At 49.8% G+C, this 19,224-nt stretch overlaps 1 protein-coding gene across 11 annotated transcripts in view; it reads left to right on the top strand.

Annotated features, from left to right (window-relative positions):
• Nucleotides 1-19,176, top strand: part of LOC130150316 (zinc finger protein 501-like) — a 46,476-nt gene extending 27,300 nt beyond the window's left edge. For 3 of the 11 annotated variants that reach the window (XM_056341153.1, XM_056341160.1, XM_056341161.1), the window contains 3 exons: nt 3,679-5,469; nt 14,987-15,093; nt 15,476-19,176. In XM_056341153.1, coding sequence (XP_056197128.1) covers nt 16,310-17,728 — 1,419 coding nt within the window. In that variant the 5' untranslated portion in view covers nt 3,679-5,469; nt 14,987-15,093; nt 15,476-16,309 and the 3' untranslated portion in view covers nt 17,729-19,176. Of the gene's footprint in view, nt 1-3,678; nt 5,470-6,414; nt 6,495-14,986; nt 15,094-15,475 lie in introns of those variants that run through there. The other 8 variants (XM_056341158.1, XM_056341163.1, XM_056341156.1 and 5 more) reach the window with 7 other exon arrangements.
• The last annotated feature ends 48 nt before the right edge of the window (nt 19,177-19,224 follow it).

Genomic DNA, 19,224 nt, shown 5'->3' on the forward strand with positions numbered 1-19,224 from the left:
TAAAACAGATTCTTTTGCTGATGAGCTTGAGAAACTGACTTTAAAACAGTCAGTCTCCTTTTATTTTAAAAGGTGGTTGACAACCAGACTTAATAGTATAGGACTAATCTGGGTGCTTATAAATATCGTTGAAGATATGCAAGAGTCATACCATTTTATGGGGAACAAGGATACTAAAGTGCAAGGAGACACAGCCTGCATACAAAACCAAGACTTTGTGGACTCGGAGAGCTCTGCCTGCCAAGGAGGTAACTTCTTTCTCCTTCAGAGTACGAATGCCTGAAGGACAGGCTTTGGGGAGACAAGAAGAATATGGAGATGAAGCCTGGGGAAGTAGCATCTTAAGAGACTGCTGAAATCAAGCAGAGAGCAGTAGAGCTCCTGAAATACGTATCTGCATGCTGTTAGAGCAGCTAATGCTATTTTATTTTTTTATTCTTTATAAGAACCATAGCAGGAAAAAAAGAAAAAGGAAGAGGGAGGTGTAATATGTGCTATTATTAAGAGGATCAGTGAGAACTGCTCTGAGAGGATCAGACTTGAGAGAAACTGGGGCAGAGAGGCCCATTCTGGTACTTATACTTGCTTACTGTATTATACATTTGTATTAATGTTCCCTACCATAAACCCTTCTTAAGGTCTGCCGCCCAAGAAACACAAACACTACTGAAATGGCATTTTGAACTTGTATGGTTGGGTGCTCTTGTGTCTGGTTTTCCTGTTTGTTTTTTTAAGCTGTGGTTCAAGGGTTTAAAGGGCAGCCAAAAGCAACTTCGCAAGTGTTTGCAAGCCTGTATCTTTCCACTTCTGTTAATGTCACTAACGCATCTCTAGCCACAGCCCTGTGCTCTTCAGCTGGCACAAGCACTGTCTCACCAGAGCTCCTGCCCTACCAGGTGGACGACAACAGCTCTCAAGTGTCTGTCCCAGTGGATGTGTGACTGACTCCAAGCCCCAGTTCTCCAGCTGGAGTTTCACCATGCTTGTGAGCTCACTTGCACTCGTGAGCAAATGCCCCAGACCTTTGGAGCCACCTGTTCAGGATCACTGCGTACCCTCTGCTGCTTGTGCTGCCTGTTGTAGGGAAAGCCCGTGTCACATTGATCTCCCCTGCCCAGAAGAGGGTGGTGATTACTAGCAAATCCTTCAGTTAACTCTAACCACACCCCACCTCCATGGCCATCACCTGTCTCACCTCCCCTGGCTTCTCTTTCCTTCCCTGGCCATTCCCACTTCCAGGACTCCCGCCTTTCTGCTCACACAGCTCAAAGGATGGCCAGAGCTCTCCTACGAAGACAAGGCTGCTTGGGGGTGCTGAAGCAAGCAGACACGGTGGGTAGGCAAGCTCTGGAAGGAGCAGATAGGTGTCGCGTTGGGTTGTGCACAGCACAAATGTGTCATCTTGGTAAAATAAAAGGACCGATGTTTTGGATTCTGTGGCAAGGTGTTAGGGTACAAAAGTCTTAGTGAACTGCCTGCTTACCGCAATGCTGAGAATGCATTTAAATTCAGTCTGATTTTTTTGTCTCATCTTTGGCTGTGACTGAATGGTGGCTTTGTTTATAGCACCTGTTTTCATGTACCAGTATAGCAGCTCATGTGGAGGTGATGTTCAGGTGAGAAAGGGTGAGTCTTTCTGGATGAGGAGGCAGAAGGAATTTAATGGGGATTCTCATGGTCAGAAAATTGAGTGCCAAGGGTGTATTGAACCTGATGAGACTTCAGCACCATCTCTGATCTTATTTCACTTTGGAGAACCTCTACAGAGAGAAGAAACTATGTCCATTTGTACCAGACTGTATTTCAAGGAAATACACTCAAAGGGTACCTTTGTTTGGTAGTGCTGAGAGATTAACTCCGTGAGAGATGAACAAAATGGGGATAAATGGGGGGTTTGCTGTGTTAGATATGCAACTCTAGTGGTGTGTTCAACTGCCCATTCTGTCCTGTGGCTTCTCTTCCTTATCTTTGGAGTGGTTACACTGCAACGCTGGAGGTACCCATTGCACCTCCACATGGGACCTCAGGAACCTCTGCCCTGCCTGCTTGTCAGTTGTTTGTAAGCTTTTCTGGAACAGCTGCACTTACTGATGTGAATACTCCAAAAGAAAGAATTTTTTTCCCCTCTTCCCTACTGTCCTCTTGCACTTAAAACTCTTCTGCAACAATTCTAGGAGACTTGCAGCATGTACCCATGTGTGTCGTATTCCTCCCACAAACAGCTTACTGACTACTTGCTAGAGACAACATGCTTGACTAGGTGTATCTTTGCATCTGAGACTTGTCCTCACACCTTTTCATCCTTATCTTCAAATTAAAGAAGGCAAAAATAATTTTGCATGTTACAGTTACACGTGAATATAAATCACAGATCTTTGGGTTAACTGCTTTTGAGTTGACAGGTTGCCTTTCAGCACCATTTTCTCTCACCTGTATGACTTCAGAGCCACGCATGTGGGAGGAATTGCTGCCTAGTTGGCTGCAGACACCTCTGTAATCGGGGATCCGTGGTCACCCAGGGACAGAACATAAATCTCTGACTTGTCTATGAGACATTTACTTTTCTATTACTTGTGAATGTAATGAGAGTCCTCAGCTACACAAATGGAAGTCAGGAAAAATGAGCCTGTTTATTTTAAGGCTATGGAAAAATAAACCTGACTTTCTCCCAGTCCTCAAACGTTGCTCTGGGAGCACAGTAAGGTTTTTGGGAGACTTTTTAACTGCAAATTTCAGTGGTTTAATGCTTCGTTTTCTTTGAAAGTTACCTGCAAAGAAACTAGTTTCTGGTTATTTCTTCCACGTATCTCTTGGTTTTCTGAAAATATCTCAGGTAACATACCTATAATTACAAAGTCAGATCTTTTTTGTTTTGAAAGGCTGTGCCTAATAGGCAAACAAGTAATTAAGATTTCCAGCCACAAAACTGTTCATTTCAGAGGGAGCTGGAATAACTGACTAAACTTTAGTCTGCTTTGAAAAACTTAAACAGTTGTTTCAGAATACTGGCAATAAAAGAAAATTAAATTGGACTCACTGAATCAGGAATTGTTGATTCTGGTTTCATGTTTGAGTTTTCAGAGTTATTTAAGGTATTCCTTTCTAGTATATAGTGGGCTGGGCTTTTTCAGCTCTTAATTAACAAAGAAGATTTTTTTAAAGACTTGAGTCCTTAACTGAAGGAATATGCTCTTAAGATGGGTAAGACTGTCAAAGTTCATAACCATCAGGGAAACTAGAAAACAGTGATCCTATTACCGCTGAGATTAAAAAAAAAAAAGGAAAATGAAGGTGAGGACTTGCATGACGAGCCTGTGAAATACAGTCTGAGCAGACTGACATTTTTGTACAGTCATGAAGCAAAGCAAGGCTTGTTAACCTTTTTCATCGATTCCAGTTTCCTTTACATTTAAATTGGAATTTGTAATGTTTCCTTTTTTTTCATTACTATGTATCGTAATACAGTTGCTGTTGTTATTAACCTTCAGGCAGACAGAAAATCAGTGAAGGCTGATGTGTGATACACTTCTATCTGGAATTAACAGCCCTTGCCCTCAGTTTCAGGGAAAATATTTTAAGACTTGATTTGTGATAAAAGTAGTGGGAATGAGAGGTAATGTGGCTCAGAAAAGCCATTTTCTGTTGTCTGATGGTGAACTCGACTTTTCTTGGTCACAGGTGTCTCAGTGCAGAGGAAGGAGTTAGAGAAAGCAGAGATAATTAAACCCCTACATAAGCTTAATGTTCCATAAATGGCACGCAGAGAAAGCACGGCAGTAGCTGCTTTTGAATCCCCAGTGAAGAAAATCTCCTGTTACCTGTGCAGGGGATGGGAGCAGCAGCAGATTGATAAAGATGTCATGAAACCTGCTTTGTTGGGCTGCGCTCTGCTGGGACCTGTGGTACGCGCCCCCAGTGGGACTGCTGCTGGAAATTGTGTTGAAAAGATGTGGACTCATCCTCCGCCCAAACAGGTGGCAAAATTTCTTTGTTATGCAGTGAGTTTTGTGGGCCTTAACATTCATTTGTAGGCAGCATCATCTGTGGGGAAAGAGATGTGGTTTCATGGGGCTAGTGAGTGGGATGACTCATATTTTCACAATTTCTGCTTTCGTGTATGCACGCAGTGTCGTTCACATCATGTGGGTAATGTCTGTGGAAGCAACACGCTACACTGGGCTGCTGAAGATACAGCTGCCAAAAGAATTGTGCAACTGAAGTAGTATGAAACCAGGTTTATAGAGCACACTGGGGCAACAGATGAACTGTAAGAGGTAGGACCATTAGGTCCTTATATTTTGAGTTCAAAACCGGAGGTTTTCTGAATGGTGTTTAAACTAGTCAAGGCTATTTAGCCAGTGCTCTGGTACTACTATGGAAAATTCAGCTGCCAATTCTACTTAAGACACAAGCCAGTCAGGTACAGGACACTGACTGATGTATGCTTTCAGGAGCCAGACAACAACATGCCAATGAAAGGCAAAAATGTAGACAGGGTGGCACATTGCAACAGAGGCCACCGGTGATAACTGCACTTGGGTTCATAAATCATGTGGCAAACTCTGATAATACCAGTGCTCTTACTGTGGAATACCAATTAGCACAAAGTATTAAATCACAACTTAACCCTTTCATAATTTGCTTTTGATACAAAATGTTGTTGAAACAGATTTTTTCCCCTTAAAGTTTCCTGTCAGAGCTGAGCTGCGTGTGGCCTTTCACAGCACTCTCAACAATTAAAGGCAGAGATCTTGCCCTGCCCGCCCATCAGAAATGCTTCCCCTGCCCTTCTTTACCTCTCACTGTTTGGACCTATGTTCTGGTAGCTGGACTCTTTGCACAACTGGTTTGGTTTCCGCTACCGGTAGTATTATTTTTACTTGCCTATGCTACAAAGGAGAGCATCTTCTTCAAAAGAAAGGCAGAGGGAGCTGGGGCAGGGCTCATAAGAAAGAACGTGTGATCTGTGCAAAGTCCTTCCCTTTGTGCAAAGTCTAGATTTGCTCAAGCTCTGTGTCTAATACCTTTGGAGTCTGCAACTGCATTGCTCAGGCGAGACTTGGTATCTAGGAATACCTCTGCTCTCTCTGCCTTTGGAAAAGCTGCTATCCATGGGTAGGAAGGGAAGGCAGTTGGGGTCGTCTTAAGGTGGAGACGAGAATAGTCTTCAGTGTTGCTGAGGGCAATTAGAAATCAAGAAATGGCCCAGTATTTACCGAGTTCTTGGATCATAAAGTTAATTTTCTTGAAATTACCTATGTGGCACGCTGTTGATGTTCTCTGCTTGTGTGATTAATGCTTTTCTATGTCCCAAGATCAGGAGGCTTCTGCGCAAGTTGGCAAGCTACCCATGAGCCACTGAGAAGTCACCCCCTGAAAAATTATGAACTTTTTCTTCAGCTGTATGCCTGGAGGGCCTGGTAAACACTTTCCCACCATTCCTCTCAGAAGCCTGTAGAAAATGTTATGGTAATTACTAGAAACTCATTGCCTCATACCTCATCCCCTTCCTTACTGCTGTATCTCATTCAAAGGCAACAGCTACTCCTGCATTCCACAGAGGGAAAAACACCTGGCTAAATGCCTGTGCATCAGCAGCACTTGCAGGATGTACAGTAACAGGTACACTTTGCCTGGGGTGGATGGATCCTTTGCTGTGGCATAAGCTGTATGCCTGTACGCCCTGGGATGTGCTGTGCTGTATCCAAACAGCAAAAGGTGGTGCGGCGACCAGCACCTCAGAAAAACCTTAGGCACAGTAGCAGAGTGAAGCCTCCTCACCTGAAGGAAAGTGCCCCCAGGGGAGAAAATACCACCCTGTCACCAAGAAAGCAGCTCTAGGCTTTAGCGTTGGTGCTTCCCTACCTGCCAGGGAGGCCGCAGGCGCGGTAACACGCAGCCAGTGCTGGGGAACGCGGGCGAGGAGCACTGCCAGCTCGGGGTGCGTGGTTCCCCGCGCTCTGGGTCGTGCTGTTGGCTGCTGGCTCAGGGGGGACCTGAGCGCGTCCAGCACGGGAGCCGGCAACGCCCTCGCCCCCGAGAGCCCCTCGGCCCCAGCAGGATGCAAACGCGCGCCCCGCCGCCTCCCTCCGCCGGCCTTGCCTGCTCCTCCCGGCGGGAGCCCCGGGCACCGGAGGGTGGCGGCGACCCGGCGGTCCCGCCCGGGCCCTGCAGCCTCCCTAGCCGCCTGGGGCGGGTCTCCGCTCCCCCGCCGCCTCTCGCATGGTGGCGAGAGGAAGCCTCCCTCCGGGGGCGGCCCTGCACAGCACGGGGCAGCGCCGCCCGGAGACCCCCCGGCCCGGCGGAGGCGGCGGGGCCGCGGCCGGCGCAGACAGGGGTTAACACCAGCGAGCAGAGCGAACCGCACCGCCCCTCGCATCAGCGGCCCCGCAGCGCCGCCGCTCGGCCCCGCCGCCGCCCCCCGCCTCCCTTCAGCCCCGCCGCCCCCGCCTCGGCTCCGGCCCACCGCCGCCGCACACATGGCCCGGGCCCCGGTAAGTCCGCCGGGGGAAGGCGGCTCCTCCGCGCCCGCCGCAACAAAAGCGGGGCGGTGCCGGGGCGGGGGCGGAGGGGGCCGGGCCGGGCGAGCGGAGCCCCGCCAAGTAACGGGCCGGGAGCGCGGGGGTCTCTCGGGGCGGCCGCCGCGGTGGGACTGTCGGGGCGCCCGGGGGAGCGGGGCGGGGCGGGCACCCCGCGGGCTGCGGCGCTCGGTCGGGGCCGGCCAGGTGGCGGGGACCGCGCTCCGGCGGCGGGGAGCGGTCCGGTCCGGTCCGTCCGTGCGGGGGCGAGCGACTCCCGGCGGCCTGCAGCCCCGCCGTCCCGGTGGGAGGGCAGCCGGAGCGCGGCACGGGCCGTGGCGTCGTGGAGGGCCTGGCCGCAGCCATCTGCTCAGCAAAGCTCTTGCGTTCGGCTCGCTGAGCCCGGAGCCGGCACCCCGTGTGTACCGGCCCGCGGCGGGGCTGGCAGGGAGGGCTGCTGGCAGCAGTGCCCCGGCCGTGCCGCGGGAGCTGTCACTGCCCGGCGGCGAGAGGGGACGGGGGCCCCGGTGCCTCAGGCGGGGATGTGGCCGCTTGGGGAGCTTTCTGGGGAGAGGGGAACGCGCTGGTGTGGCAGGGTGAGGCCGGGGCAGCCTGCGGCTTGTTAGGGATCCCACCCGGCAAGGACTATGCCCGGGGCAGTCCTACAGGAAAGCAAGCAAGCACTCTTGCTCCAGGGCTTGCACGTTTCCCCTGTTACCTGCCTTCAGCCTTGGGAAAGGTTATGCTTCCCAAGACAAATGGAAGACTTTGAGATAGCCTTCCAAGTAGCTCTTCTAAGGATTTCCATCAATGGATAGAGACAGAGCCTGTATTTCGCTCACATGTGTTTGTGTCACTTAGGCAGCATAAAAAGAACAGGCGTCCCCAACTGTCTCCACGGGGATGTGCTTGGTGTTGTGCATCCTTGAGGAGAGCTGCCTTTGCCCCTGTCTCCTCACAGCCCTGGGCAGAAGAGATTCAGAGGAGGCTTGCGGGAGGAAAGGTGGATAGGGGATTCTCACTTTTAACGGTGGTCTCCTGAAAGCCAAAACCGACCAGTGCAGTTTAGAGCAGGTCTGAGGTAGCTCTAATTAATTCTGAGTGGAGATTTAGAAAACGGGAGCTGGTTCCTGAAGAGTTCCCACTCTGCTTTTAGCAGCGAGTGCTGCCTCCAGGTAGCTTCGCACTGTTTTACTTACAGATATAGCCAGTGTTTATAAAAGGAACAGCACTTCAGCCAAAGTTCCCATAAATCAGACTCTCATTTTCTGAGAGACACAAGAGGAGGTTCCTAATGTGAATGTTTATCCTGTGTGTTTCATAGCATCATTTCAGAAGTAGATGACAACCATGTGCAAACACTAACACAAGGAGAATGCTAGACTAGCAGTTCCCTTGCAGGGTAAGGCCTTCCTGCATTTAGAAAGCATGCCTTGTGTATATATGTATATATATTTATACATATATTCCCAAAGAATATTCTTCCCTTAATGCTTCTGAGCAGAAACACTTCTATTTGATTAAGAAAGGCCAGCGATCTCCCATGACATTCATTGAATGACACAACAAACCCATCTCTCTGCCGAGGACAGAGAGCTAGTCATGGTGACACAAGCAGGAAAAATGGATTATTTTTCCATTTTGCCTTGTTCAAGAATCGCCATTTCCCAAATTGAACAATAGTGAGTGAACAGTTTTATGGGAGAGGGCAATATCTCTTCAATGCAGTTATTTCCAAGCAGATAACATCTTTCTTATTGAATCCCAAGCAATGTTATTTCAGGTGCTTAGGTTTCCCCATGCACTTGGAAAAGATGGGTTTTCCCCTTGTTTCCCATACTGTTGGCATGGGGAAGCACTGTCGACTTTGACAGTGCCTCAGGCCTAGGAAGGAGGACTCCTTCTCTTGTTTTCATCTTCCCCTACATGCCCTCTGAAAGTGTATCTTACTCAACACTGTGTAGAAGAGCCACAACGGTTGATCCTCCTTTGCTGCTCACTTCTCTCTTCTGTTCCCTGTGTCAGCGCTGGTTGTCCACTGAGACACATTTGCATTGTTCAGGGCCATCAGCAGCTTCAGAGCAGCAGCCTGCAACTCTTCATCCCGTGCTGCCTTCCCCATGGTCAACAACTGCTGAAGTGTTTGCAGTGAACTCTGCACATGGGTATCTTGTAGCCTCAGGAGGACATCTTGGATGTCACTGGTGGACAGCTCTCCTTGCTGATGGCCACTGGCTGTCACCTCCGTGGCATGTGGGTCAGAATGATTTAGTTGCATGCTACTTGATTGTGGCGTGCCCTTAGGTAAGGAGGTGGAGATCACAGCTACTCCTGTGTCAGGGCTGGAGCGGCCTGGCTGGGTGGTTGTGGGAAGTGTGGGGAAAAGGGGCTGGTTTCTGAAGATGCTGGACAACCCTGCATCACTGCTCGTGGTCATGTCATTGAAGGTTTGTGTGCTGTCCAGCTTGGCTTTGCTCTCTCCTGGGCATGCAATCCTCTGTGGAGGAGAAAACACACCTCTGTAGAGTCGGTGGGCTTCAGGAACAGGCACCCCCATCCTGTTCTGTGGGGTTAGCACTCACTATGTAATCCCATCTTTCCCACTCTCTACCAAAGATGAGCTCAAGAAAGGAAAGAAACCTTCTTTCCTTGTCAAGTCTCCCATAAGTCGTAAGTCATCCCCTGTGACTCTCAGTTGTCTTTCTCTTTACTTTCCTTTTCTTCTAGCCTGCATGAATCACCCATTCTCCTGTAGTAACCTAGATTGTCTCAACTTGTTTGGGAATAAGAGCTGGAGATATGGGCTGAGGTGATCCTCAAAGGTTCATTTTCTTGAAGAATACCTTCTGCAAAGTCTCCTTTTGGCATGTGGGTGCAGGTGCCATCAGTGTAAGCCCACCAGTCTAAGATAGTCAGCTCGGTGATTGCCCCCAGAAGGCAGGCTGCCCATGGCTCTCTTCTATCCTCTCTGTCTTTCAGCCTACTCTTTTCCCACTTCCTCATTTTCAGGACTCTCCCTTTGCCCGTTACTTGCCCAGAGCACACCATGGTCCTCAGGAAATAGCTGAATAACTCACCTTAATGAAATATCTTTTCCTAGTACAGCGATAAAAAGAAAAGGTGCAGAAGTTGGGGAAGGCAGAAATTCTTGGCAGTTCAGAGCATACGGGTCCTAGAAAGACGCAAATAAAGACACAAACTTGGTGATAAACTATAGTGTTGGGGTCCCACTAGCCCTCAGCAATAACCTCACTGTCGAATGACATTGCTCCATTAAAACCCCCATGCCATTTGGGTGCCTCCCTGAACCCTGGTGAGAAACTCCACTGCTTCTTGGTCATCTCCATGACCCAAAGTGTGAGAGGAGGCTGGTCCTAGGGACATATGTGGATGCAATCAAGTGTGAGAGAGGATGCTCATGAGCAGAGGTGTCTTCTCCTCACTGCAGGACTCCTACCCACCCCTCTCCCCCACCAGCTTCTGAGAACCATCCCCACCCAGTGATCAGGTCCAGGGCTGGCCATGCAGGACCACCATCCATCTTGCTTGCCCTTGGGAGTCATGATGGCTTTACCCTCAGGGATGACTCCGTGGTTTTCGTACTTGTCCAGTCTCTGGACCAGGGGGTTCTGGCAGCCGTACAGTGCACGAAGGAGGCAGGCAGTGCTGGCGTGGCGGGCAGTCCGGAGAGACCTAAAGAACTCACGGTACTCTTGGTCAGAGAGTGGTGTTCCTGGCTGCTGCGCCTTTGCACCCCAAGGGCCAGCTGTGCAGCCCCAAGCCATGAGCACTGGTGAAAAAATAAAATGCAAAGAGTCAGAGAGAGAAGGAAACGCTAACCATGGCACATTCAGAAGAGCTGGAGGGCTGAACCTAGATCTCTGTTGCTTTCTCAGGGTGGAGGATCCAGCACAGGGAAAATGCAATAACAGGCTCAAGACAGGGGGTCCAGAGCTGGGGAAAACCTGCTCCACCCATGTTGAAAGGGTGTGGTATTTTGGGGACAATACATGGCTGAGAGCCCTTGACCAAAGCTCTGGAGATTAAAATCTTGAACTGGGAGAAATATCTTGGCAGTCATGGCTGAAACTGCAAATGTACCTCTGCTGTCGGGGCTGGATCAAGGATACTCTTTCCTTTCAAGATTTTAGCCTCTGCAGGTTCTGTTCCTCTGGGTAAGTTGGTCCAGACCCCCTGAGTTAATGGAGCGTGCTCCAGTGGACATGTGTATGCCCTTACAATGGTCCAAGCATTCACTGAACCATTATGCAAAACTTCAAGTCAGTTCTTCCCTGTACATTATGAAAGCTTGTGAAATCAAACCTTTGGAGGTTAGTTGTGCCCAAAGAAAAGCTTCATGTGCAATCATAATTTCACCTCCTCTTGCATACGCTTTTTATACATTTTTTAAATACACAGCAACCTACTCTTCTTTCCTAAAGACTTGGCAGCTCTTTAAGTGTAGAGACTGGACCTGCTCTGGCAAGGAATCAGTTTCCTAGGTTAGGCACTTACTATTTTCAGGACACCTGCCTCATTTCCCACAGCTTGGAAGGTGTATGGAAGAATGAATCAGGAAGACACTGGAAGGGCATGGATAGTTTTGTGGATACTCTTCCAACAAGTAGGTTTTATTTTTGGCTACACAACAGAGGCTCCTGTAGGATGCTAAACAAGTACCAGGTTTCGTAACATATTATTAATGGCATTTCCTTTACCTTGTGGGTTGCCATTTATAGGAAGGCTGAGCTCTCTTGCAGTTTTGGAATCTGCATATGGTGTATTTTGAATGGCAAGTAAGTGCTACATTAACGTATGTACTCTGAGAAGCCAGGGCTGAGATATCTCAAACTGAGATTCTAGAAGTAGTGGATGTTTTTTACTTTAATCCCTCACTGACCTCATTTTGCCATTTGCAAAATCCCTATAAGCCTATTAATAGCTGTGAAGCTCTAAAACATAGAGTATGTAAAAAGTTCATGAGGAAATGAGCCATTCTGTCTACAGCAGAGTTCAGGTAAATAAATTGGAGTCAAACACTGAACAGTAAGGGTGACATAACGTACTGAATAAGCTGCTCATTAGAAAGGTGGTGTCCATCCAGGGACTAAAGAAGATAAAACCCATGTGAAAACAGTGAAGCCAGGTAATTAAAGTGCTGGGTTACTATGTCCATACATGACGGGAACAAATCTAATGTTTCGAAGTGACTGTGATTCAGGCATGCTCCAAGTTTGACTTTGCAACTTCTGTAAAAGTCTCTTAACCTGTAATATCTTTTTTTAAAAAAAAAAAGAAAAAAAGAAAAGAAAACAAAAACTTCCTCGTGGCCTATATCTGGTTAACATCTATGCCATTTTATTAAGACCTATCTGTCTGTAGATGCAGCAGGGTTAAACAAAAGCATGTAACTTTCTTCCCAAGAGGACACCAGGGGCTGTCGCAGTGAGGCAGTAGGAGAGGACAGCACACCGCTTTGCCAGGTGACTGGGGGGGGGGGGTTTGCAGAAAGCAGGGAACGAGGAGACTGTGAGATGTGAGACCCCTCCATGGCCTCCTGATAGGATGTGGCCAGAGCAGCCTGGCCTTTCTATCCATTGCTTTCAGATATATCCCTTTCTGTTTGCCTTTACTCAAGGTCCTCTCTCAGATCCTTTTCTCCTGCCACCCCAGTTGTATCACCTGGCCAGCTCCTCCCTTCTGGCTTTGTAGGTCAAGTCTAATCTCTGCCTTTGTGCTCATGTCTGGTCAGCTCGAGCCCTCCTCCCTGGCTCCTGGGTCACTCTCTGGCCCTCCTCAATGAATAAAATACCAGCTCCAATGGGTGAAGACTGGCAAAATTTTAAACATCCCAGATCTTTCCACCTGAGGTGTTCGAGGGTGCTCCTGTCTCTTCCCCTTGTGTCCAAACTGCCAAAGCTGAGGGGTGATGGGGAGGGGTAAAGAGCAGCCAGGTCGGCTGCCCTTCCTCGCGGCCTGGCCTGACGGAAAGGCATTTCCTACTCACCAGACAGAACCAGACAGGCCCAGTTCGCCCACATCACGCCGCGTGCGGTGCCTGTAACAGCCTGGGGTCCCTGCCCTGCTGGAGGTGTCGCCTCTGCTGCTCGGCCCGCCTCCCACTGCCGCATCAGGTTTCCAGGCAGCGGGCGGTGGCGGTGGCGTTGCTGTGGTGTCACAGCCCCTCAGTGCCAGCTGTGCCTCCCCTCCTGCCCCAGCGCCGCCCGCTGGGTCCGTGCTGGGGGAGGCAGCGGTGGCCGCCTGCCTGAGGCTGAGCTCGGGCACAGGCCGTCCCCGGCGGGGTCTGCCCTCCTCCTCAGTGCCGCTGGGCCCAAACTCAAGATTTATCCGAGTTCGGTTTCCCCAGGGTGACATGCACTGCAGCTTTCTGTTCTCCATGTCTCTCCTGCTTCCTCAAGGCTTGCGGTGGTCTTAGTGGTGGCTCGTCCACCCCCGGCCAGCCACGTCCTTCATCCTTCACGGGGCAGCCCCTCGGCCTCTATCTGTCCATCTTCACAGGAGCTCAGCACAGCCCATCACCTCCCTGTGCTGCTGGTCACCTCTCTCGTTCCTCAGTCGGCCTCACAAGGACTGGGTTACCTCGTCAGGCCTGGGGACTTGCCTTTGTCCAAACGTGGCTGCTCTGCAGGCTGGCACCTTGTCCCTGTCTGGTGCTCGGTGGTGGTCCAGGTTTCACATCTTGTTTAGGGACAGATCTTTACTACCTGTTGCACAACACGCTTTTCTGTTGTATCCCACAACTTGCCTGGCTCTATGCAACATCAGTCATCTCCTGCAACCATCTTCTGCCTTCTGTAGGTGCTCACCTACCATTTTAGGGTGCGTGTTGACCACGTGCTTACAGTGGCTCTCAAACAACAGCAGGACGGGACTGAACCAGAAGGACACATTTCCCCTAAAATTAGAAGGATGGTTCAGCAGGGTCAGGCTCACCTACAAAGTGGTACTGCCTTGTAGGTGGATGAGTGTTGTCTGGGGAGAGAGACCTCAGGCTTCCCTGCCTCTTACTTGGGATCAGCACCTGCAGCTGCAGCCTGCTGCTGGGAGGAGTGGAAACACCCTCTCCCCAAGGGATGATGCCCACCAAATCCACTGTGGAGGAGGCAGTGGGGAGCAGCAAGGACAGGACTCCAGGCTGAGGCAGAGCCAACAGAACGCCAGTTTTCCATTTTATCAGGAGCTTTCTTTTATCATGGTGGTGTTATGCAGCCAGGGAAATCTTCCCTCTGTCTTTGGGAGGGTCTGGCAACTGACGTCTATTGCAGTACTCTCCTCTGGTACACCACTGAGCAGCCAGTTCAGTTTGTTTCTCACTTTGAAAGGAAAAGATGCTGGTTTACATTTCTTTTTCTTATGAACACCCAGTCATGAATAATTTTACATTCGTTCCTAGTGGCATGGTGGGAATCCACATGACCAAAATGGTGCAACGCCATTGCAGAGCTGGCATTCACATGTGTAGGTTTTAAGCGTTTTCTTTGTGTAACCTGTACATTTCTAGGACATCACTGAGCCCTCAGAATCTTAAAAAGCCTCTGTACAAACACCACTGCACAAACGTAGTGCTAAAGCTAAAAATGGGTGACCTAATTTCCTATCCCTCAAACTGCCCTCCTGCACGGTGTACTTCTGCTTGAAAAAGTGATCCTTGAGAGGTGGGGTTGCATGTTGGCGGTCAAAACTGGCCAGAATAAATCATCTTGGTGTTCCTGCATAAACAGCTGTGTGTGACTGGGTTTTTTCTGCTCACTACCAGCCCTGTAAACTCCATTTGGAATGAGGCAGCCAAATTGCCAGTTTTCTGGAGCACAGGACTGGAAATTCTGCCTTTGGACTGCTTCTGTCAATAATGTGTGAGCAGAGCAAAACCTCTTCTCTTGCCCAGACCTGTGCGCGCTTAGCTGAGCCACTGAGACCAACCAAGCAAAATACGCCTTCAGTAAAGGCAATAAATGGGACTTTAGACAGACGCAGAAAACAGTCCAGTTGTGAAGGTGGCATTTTTTCTCCGGCTGCAGAACAGAACTGCATTAACTACATTATGTTCTCATTTAGTTCACTAGGAAGAAAGGCGATGGAGAGAAAATGGTTTGAGGAATCAATATATTTCTTATACAAAACTTAATAGGAGACATTTTTGGTCTGGAAGCACAGCAGGAGGAACATCCAGACACTTGTGAGTAGGCAGCAAACTGGCAGGCAGCTCTCCACAGCATGTGTAGTTGACCCCATCTTTGCTATGTGAGCTGGTTATGGGACCCAAACAGTGGTGTCACGGTGTGCGTGGCAGAACAGACAGTAGTGACCCTTACTCATCTTTCTGGGTATGATTTTCCTCTGGTCAAGGTTGCTTTTGTCTCCTAAATACTTAGTCTCCTGTAATCTCACTCTACAGCACCACTACTATGACGGGTATTTATTACATCTGTTTTCTTTCCTCTGATCAGGATCTGCAGTCCCTGACTTGGCTTTAAGCTCCTGGATGAAGTGAAGAGAAACAGCTTTGTGGCCAGAAGCAGCTAAACACCAGGACAGTAGAGAGATTGCTCACAAGGTAGGAAATTGAATAGAGCATGTCTGGGAAGGGAAGGGAAGAGCTGAATGCTGAAAATTTGGTGTGTACTGTGCTGCACGCTCCATACACACCCTGCCTCTTCTGCTCCTGTACTAGATAGATTCTGCTTTCGAGAAGATGCATAGATAGGATATGATAAAGATGAAACACACTTCTGGGGTACCTAATACCCTTTCAAAAAGACCCTATCCAAAATGAAATTAAATCCTGAGTATTTTTCAGCAAAGATTATACTCAGAAAGTTAGCAGCATAACTAACCACAGTGTGGCTTTTTCTTCTTTTCACACTGACAACATTTTTAATGTTTTTTAGCCCCGAGTGTTGTAAACACAGTGCAGTTGTGTCTTCCAAAATCTGCAGATCACCTGAATCAAAACCTGAAGGATTTATCCTGCTGCATTTACCTCATATTCTGACCTCCTACACGTAAGAGGATGATGTTAACTCTGTAAGCGGTACCATCTAGCTAACTGGCTAACCTCATACTCCAGCAGCCATTTCCAAGGTGTCTTCTCCATGAGTATAACTAACAAAAAATCAGGATCCTCTAAATGTTTCAGTCCAAATATTCATTCCCATTCTTGACTAATAAAATAGTTTATCTTTACACTCGCCTGTCTATTCTGTAGACAAAACCTAGATACAATTTGCTGCAGAATATGTAGGGCTTTCTTTTTAAGGGAAAGGGCTATGACTATAAAGAAGAAAGAAAATAGTCTACTGGGCAGGGGTGGATGTTCCTGTGGTGTTGGCTGCTTCCTTCCTTGATCAAGCATGGGAACGCTGCAAGACGAGCGGCAATTCACAGGCAATAGGAAAAGAAGCAGCTACAGGGGGGTTGTTGAGGAGAGCAGTGGTGGTGCTCCTCTAACCTCGCTAGATGTAGGAACTTTGAGGACAAGCAAGTGACAAGTTTTGTCCTTTAGGGCTGTAACTTTATGATAGGGGACCCTCTTTGCAATCTGTGCCACAGTGGCTGCCCATCCTCGGATCACACTACCTTCCCGCACTCCTCAGTCTCCATGCCCTCACTCTGCCCAGGGAACATACTGAGGGGCTGGCTCCTTTGCTGTTAGCCAATGGGTGGCTGATGTGCAGCAGGTCTCTGCAGTTGCCCTGTTTGGACTTCTCCCTCAGAGAAGAGCAGGTTATTCATTGCTAGTTCCTCTGTTCGTTCCAGCAGGTGACAGGACCATGGGTGACACACAGAAGGGCGAGCTTCCTCTGGAAAGTCCTGTGAGAGCTGAACTGCATCTGTTCTCCTCCAAAAAGCTCAAAGGAGATAACCTCCAGGACACCGACCAAAGACAGGACCACAAGCAGGAGCTGGAGACAGAAAGTGAGGTGGAGACATCTTTTGGAAAGAGACAAGGAATGCTAACTCCCTGTGGGATGGAAGTTTGGGAGTGTGAGGACAGTGGCAGAGCCCACATCAGCAAGGTTATCCTTGCTGGGGACAAGCCACCACCCCTGTGTAGGAATGGTGCCATTTGGACTCAGCAGGTGGGAGAGAAAACCTACGAGTGTCCTGAGTGTGGGAAGAGCTTCAGCCGGAGCTCATACCTGAGCCAGCACCAGAGGATCCACCTGGCAGAGAAACCCTTCAGCTGCTCCGAATGCGGGAAGAGTTTCACCCGCAACTCGGACCTGATCAAACACCAGCGGATCCACACCGGCGAGAAGCCCTACCAGTGCAATGAATGCGAGAAGACCTTCAGCCAGAGGTCCAATGTGATCAGGCACCAGCGGACTCACACAGGAGAGAGACACTACCAGTGCAATGAATGCGGGAAGAGCTTCAGCCAGAACTCGCACCTCATCGTCCACCAGCGAAGCCACAAGGGTGAGAAACCCTTTAATTGCCCCCGGTGTGAGAAAAGCTTCAGTGACCGCTCTTCCCTGATCATACACCGGAGAGTCCACACCGGAGAGAAGCCCCACAAGTGCCAGGAGTGTGGGAAGCGTTTCCGGGACAGCTCGGCCATCATTCGACATCAGAGAATCCACACAGGAGAGAAACCATACGAGTGTACTGAGTGTGGGAAAACCTTCCGGCAGAGCTCCTCGCTGGTGACCCACATGCGAACGCACACAGGCGAGAAGCCCTACAAGTGCCCTGTGTGTGGGAAGGGCTTTAGCCAGAGCTCGGCGCTCACCACTCATCGCCGGATCCACGGGGGCAAGGTCTTGCCCATGTACCATGGTGGCCTCCTGCCCAACCCCTACCAGTGCACTGAGTGTGGCCGGAGGTGCAGTGACCGCTCCACTCTGGCCAAGCACCAGACCACGCATGCCGAGGAACGGCCCTACATCTGCGTGGAGTGTGGGGACAGCTTCCGGCGGAGCTCGGCTCTCAACGTACACCTGAGGATCCACCGTGGGGAGAGACCCTACAAGTGTGAGGAGTGCGGAAAAACGTTCAGGCACAGCTCAGCCCTCGGTGCCCACCTGAGGATCCATGCAGGAGCCAAGCCCTATGAGTGCAGCGAGTGTGGGAAAAGCTTCCGGAAAAGCTCAACACTTAAAATGCATTTGAAAATCCATGCAGCCAAGAAACCTTATAAATGTACAGTGGGTAGGAGAATGCTCACGTCGTGCTCACTTCTGCCGTAAGGGCTAGAGCAGATGTTCAGAGCAGGAAGCAAAAGCAGTGTTTGGAGGTACGTGAAAAAGGTGGGTGATGAGAACCACGGTGGGAAGAGACTGACTGGAGACACAGTAACTCTGGGTGTCAGGGCTGGGTGCTTAACTCCAGTGGCACAAAACCCCTTGGGAGGTCTGGAAGCAGGGAGCTAGTCCTAAGAGCCGAGCACTGGTGGTTTAGGGAGAGTGCTGAGAGCCTGAGGAACGGGCACCAGCTTCTGGGTGCATTGGGGATTGTGAATTTGTAGTAGAGTAACAATTGGGAGAATCAGGTTTGTAAAATAACTTTACAGTTACAGAGGAGATCAAAATAAAAAGTTCCATGTTGATTCTGACTCAAAACTTTGGCTTGTTAGATACTGTAGTAGTCTTAGGAACTCTCTTTTTTTATTACCTTCCCTTATTTTTCATGAATGTAGTAAGTTTACCCAGTGTTTGACAAGGTGCTTCCAAATCTTTTGAGTCTAAGACTTCGGAGCTGAACTTCAATCTACATGTCTCTTCTTGCTTTTTTCCAAATGTTACATGGGACAATGAATTCCTACCTCAGCACACAAAGCCTGAGTGACATGATAGCTGAGTAATGCAAAACTGTTGTGGCTGTTTCCAGAAAACATGGATGCGCATGTCCAGTTGGAATGCTGCCCGTTGTCTGTGGCAGCTTCTCCCAGATTTGTCCTTGCTGGTTTGAAACACCTTCCAACTCGGGACATCAACAAAACATGGACAAAAATGTGGCCTTACCTTATTTAACCAAAAAAAAAGTACGTCCCCTCCCCTGAAGTTGTAGCGTGAATATGATGAATATGGTATATGATGAATTCCTACTGGTAATCGAGACTGTTTGCAATTTTGTAGCCCTTTTTATGGTGGAGTACTCTTCTTTAGCCCACTATTGTTTGTGAAGTATTGACATACAAAGTTCAGCGTTAACAGTTAGGAATGCTATATTTGCATTTATTACTATGCTACTGACTGTATATTACACAAACCTCCTCTGTATTGCTATGTTTTATTACTAGCTATGTGTTTCCCTCCTGAGTAAAACCTTTTTTCCCCCGCATCTTCCCGCTTTCTGTCCTTGGACCTGACGGGAGCGGAGTTGCGCCGGGGCCCTGCCCCACGAAGCCGGGGCCAGGAGGTCGCTAAGGCCGTCGGGCTGGGGGGGCGGCCGGGGCGCAGCCGGGGAGCCAAGGCCGGGCTTCCTCAGAGCCCGGGGCTGGCGAGCAGCCCCCGCCGGCCCCTGCGGGACAACGCTCGGCAGAGGCGGCACGGCGGTGCTGCTAATGCCGGGCGGGCGGCCGGGGCAGCGGGGCCTGGGGCCGCACCGACGCGGCAGCCCGCGGCTTCCCAGGCGCCGCGTAGCGGGAGGCACGGCCCGGCGAACGGCCGGGGGCCACGCTCGTCCCACCGGCACGGCACGGCACGGCACGCCCGCCCGCGCTGCGGGCCTTCCCTTCCGCCCC

This window comes from Falco biarmicus, chromosome 5 (assembly GCF_023638135.1).
Source record: "Falco biarmicus isolate bFalBia1 chromosome 5, bFalBia1.pri, whole genome shotgun sequence".
NCBI classification, from domain to species: Eukaryota; Metazoa; Chordata; class Aves; order Falconiformes; family Falconidae; genus Falco; species Falco biarmicus.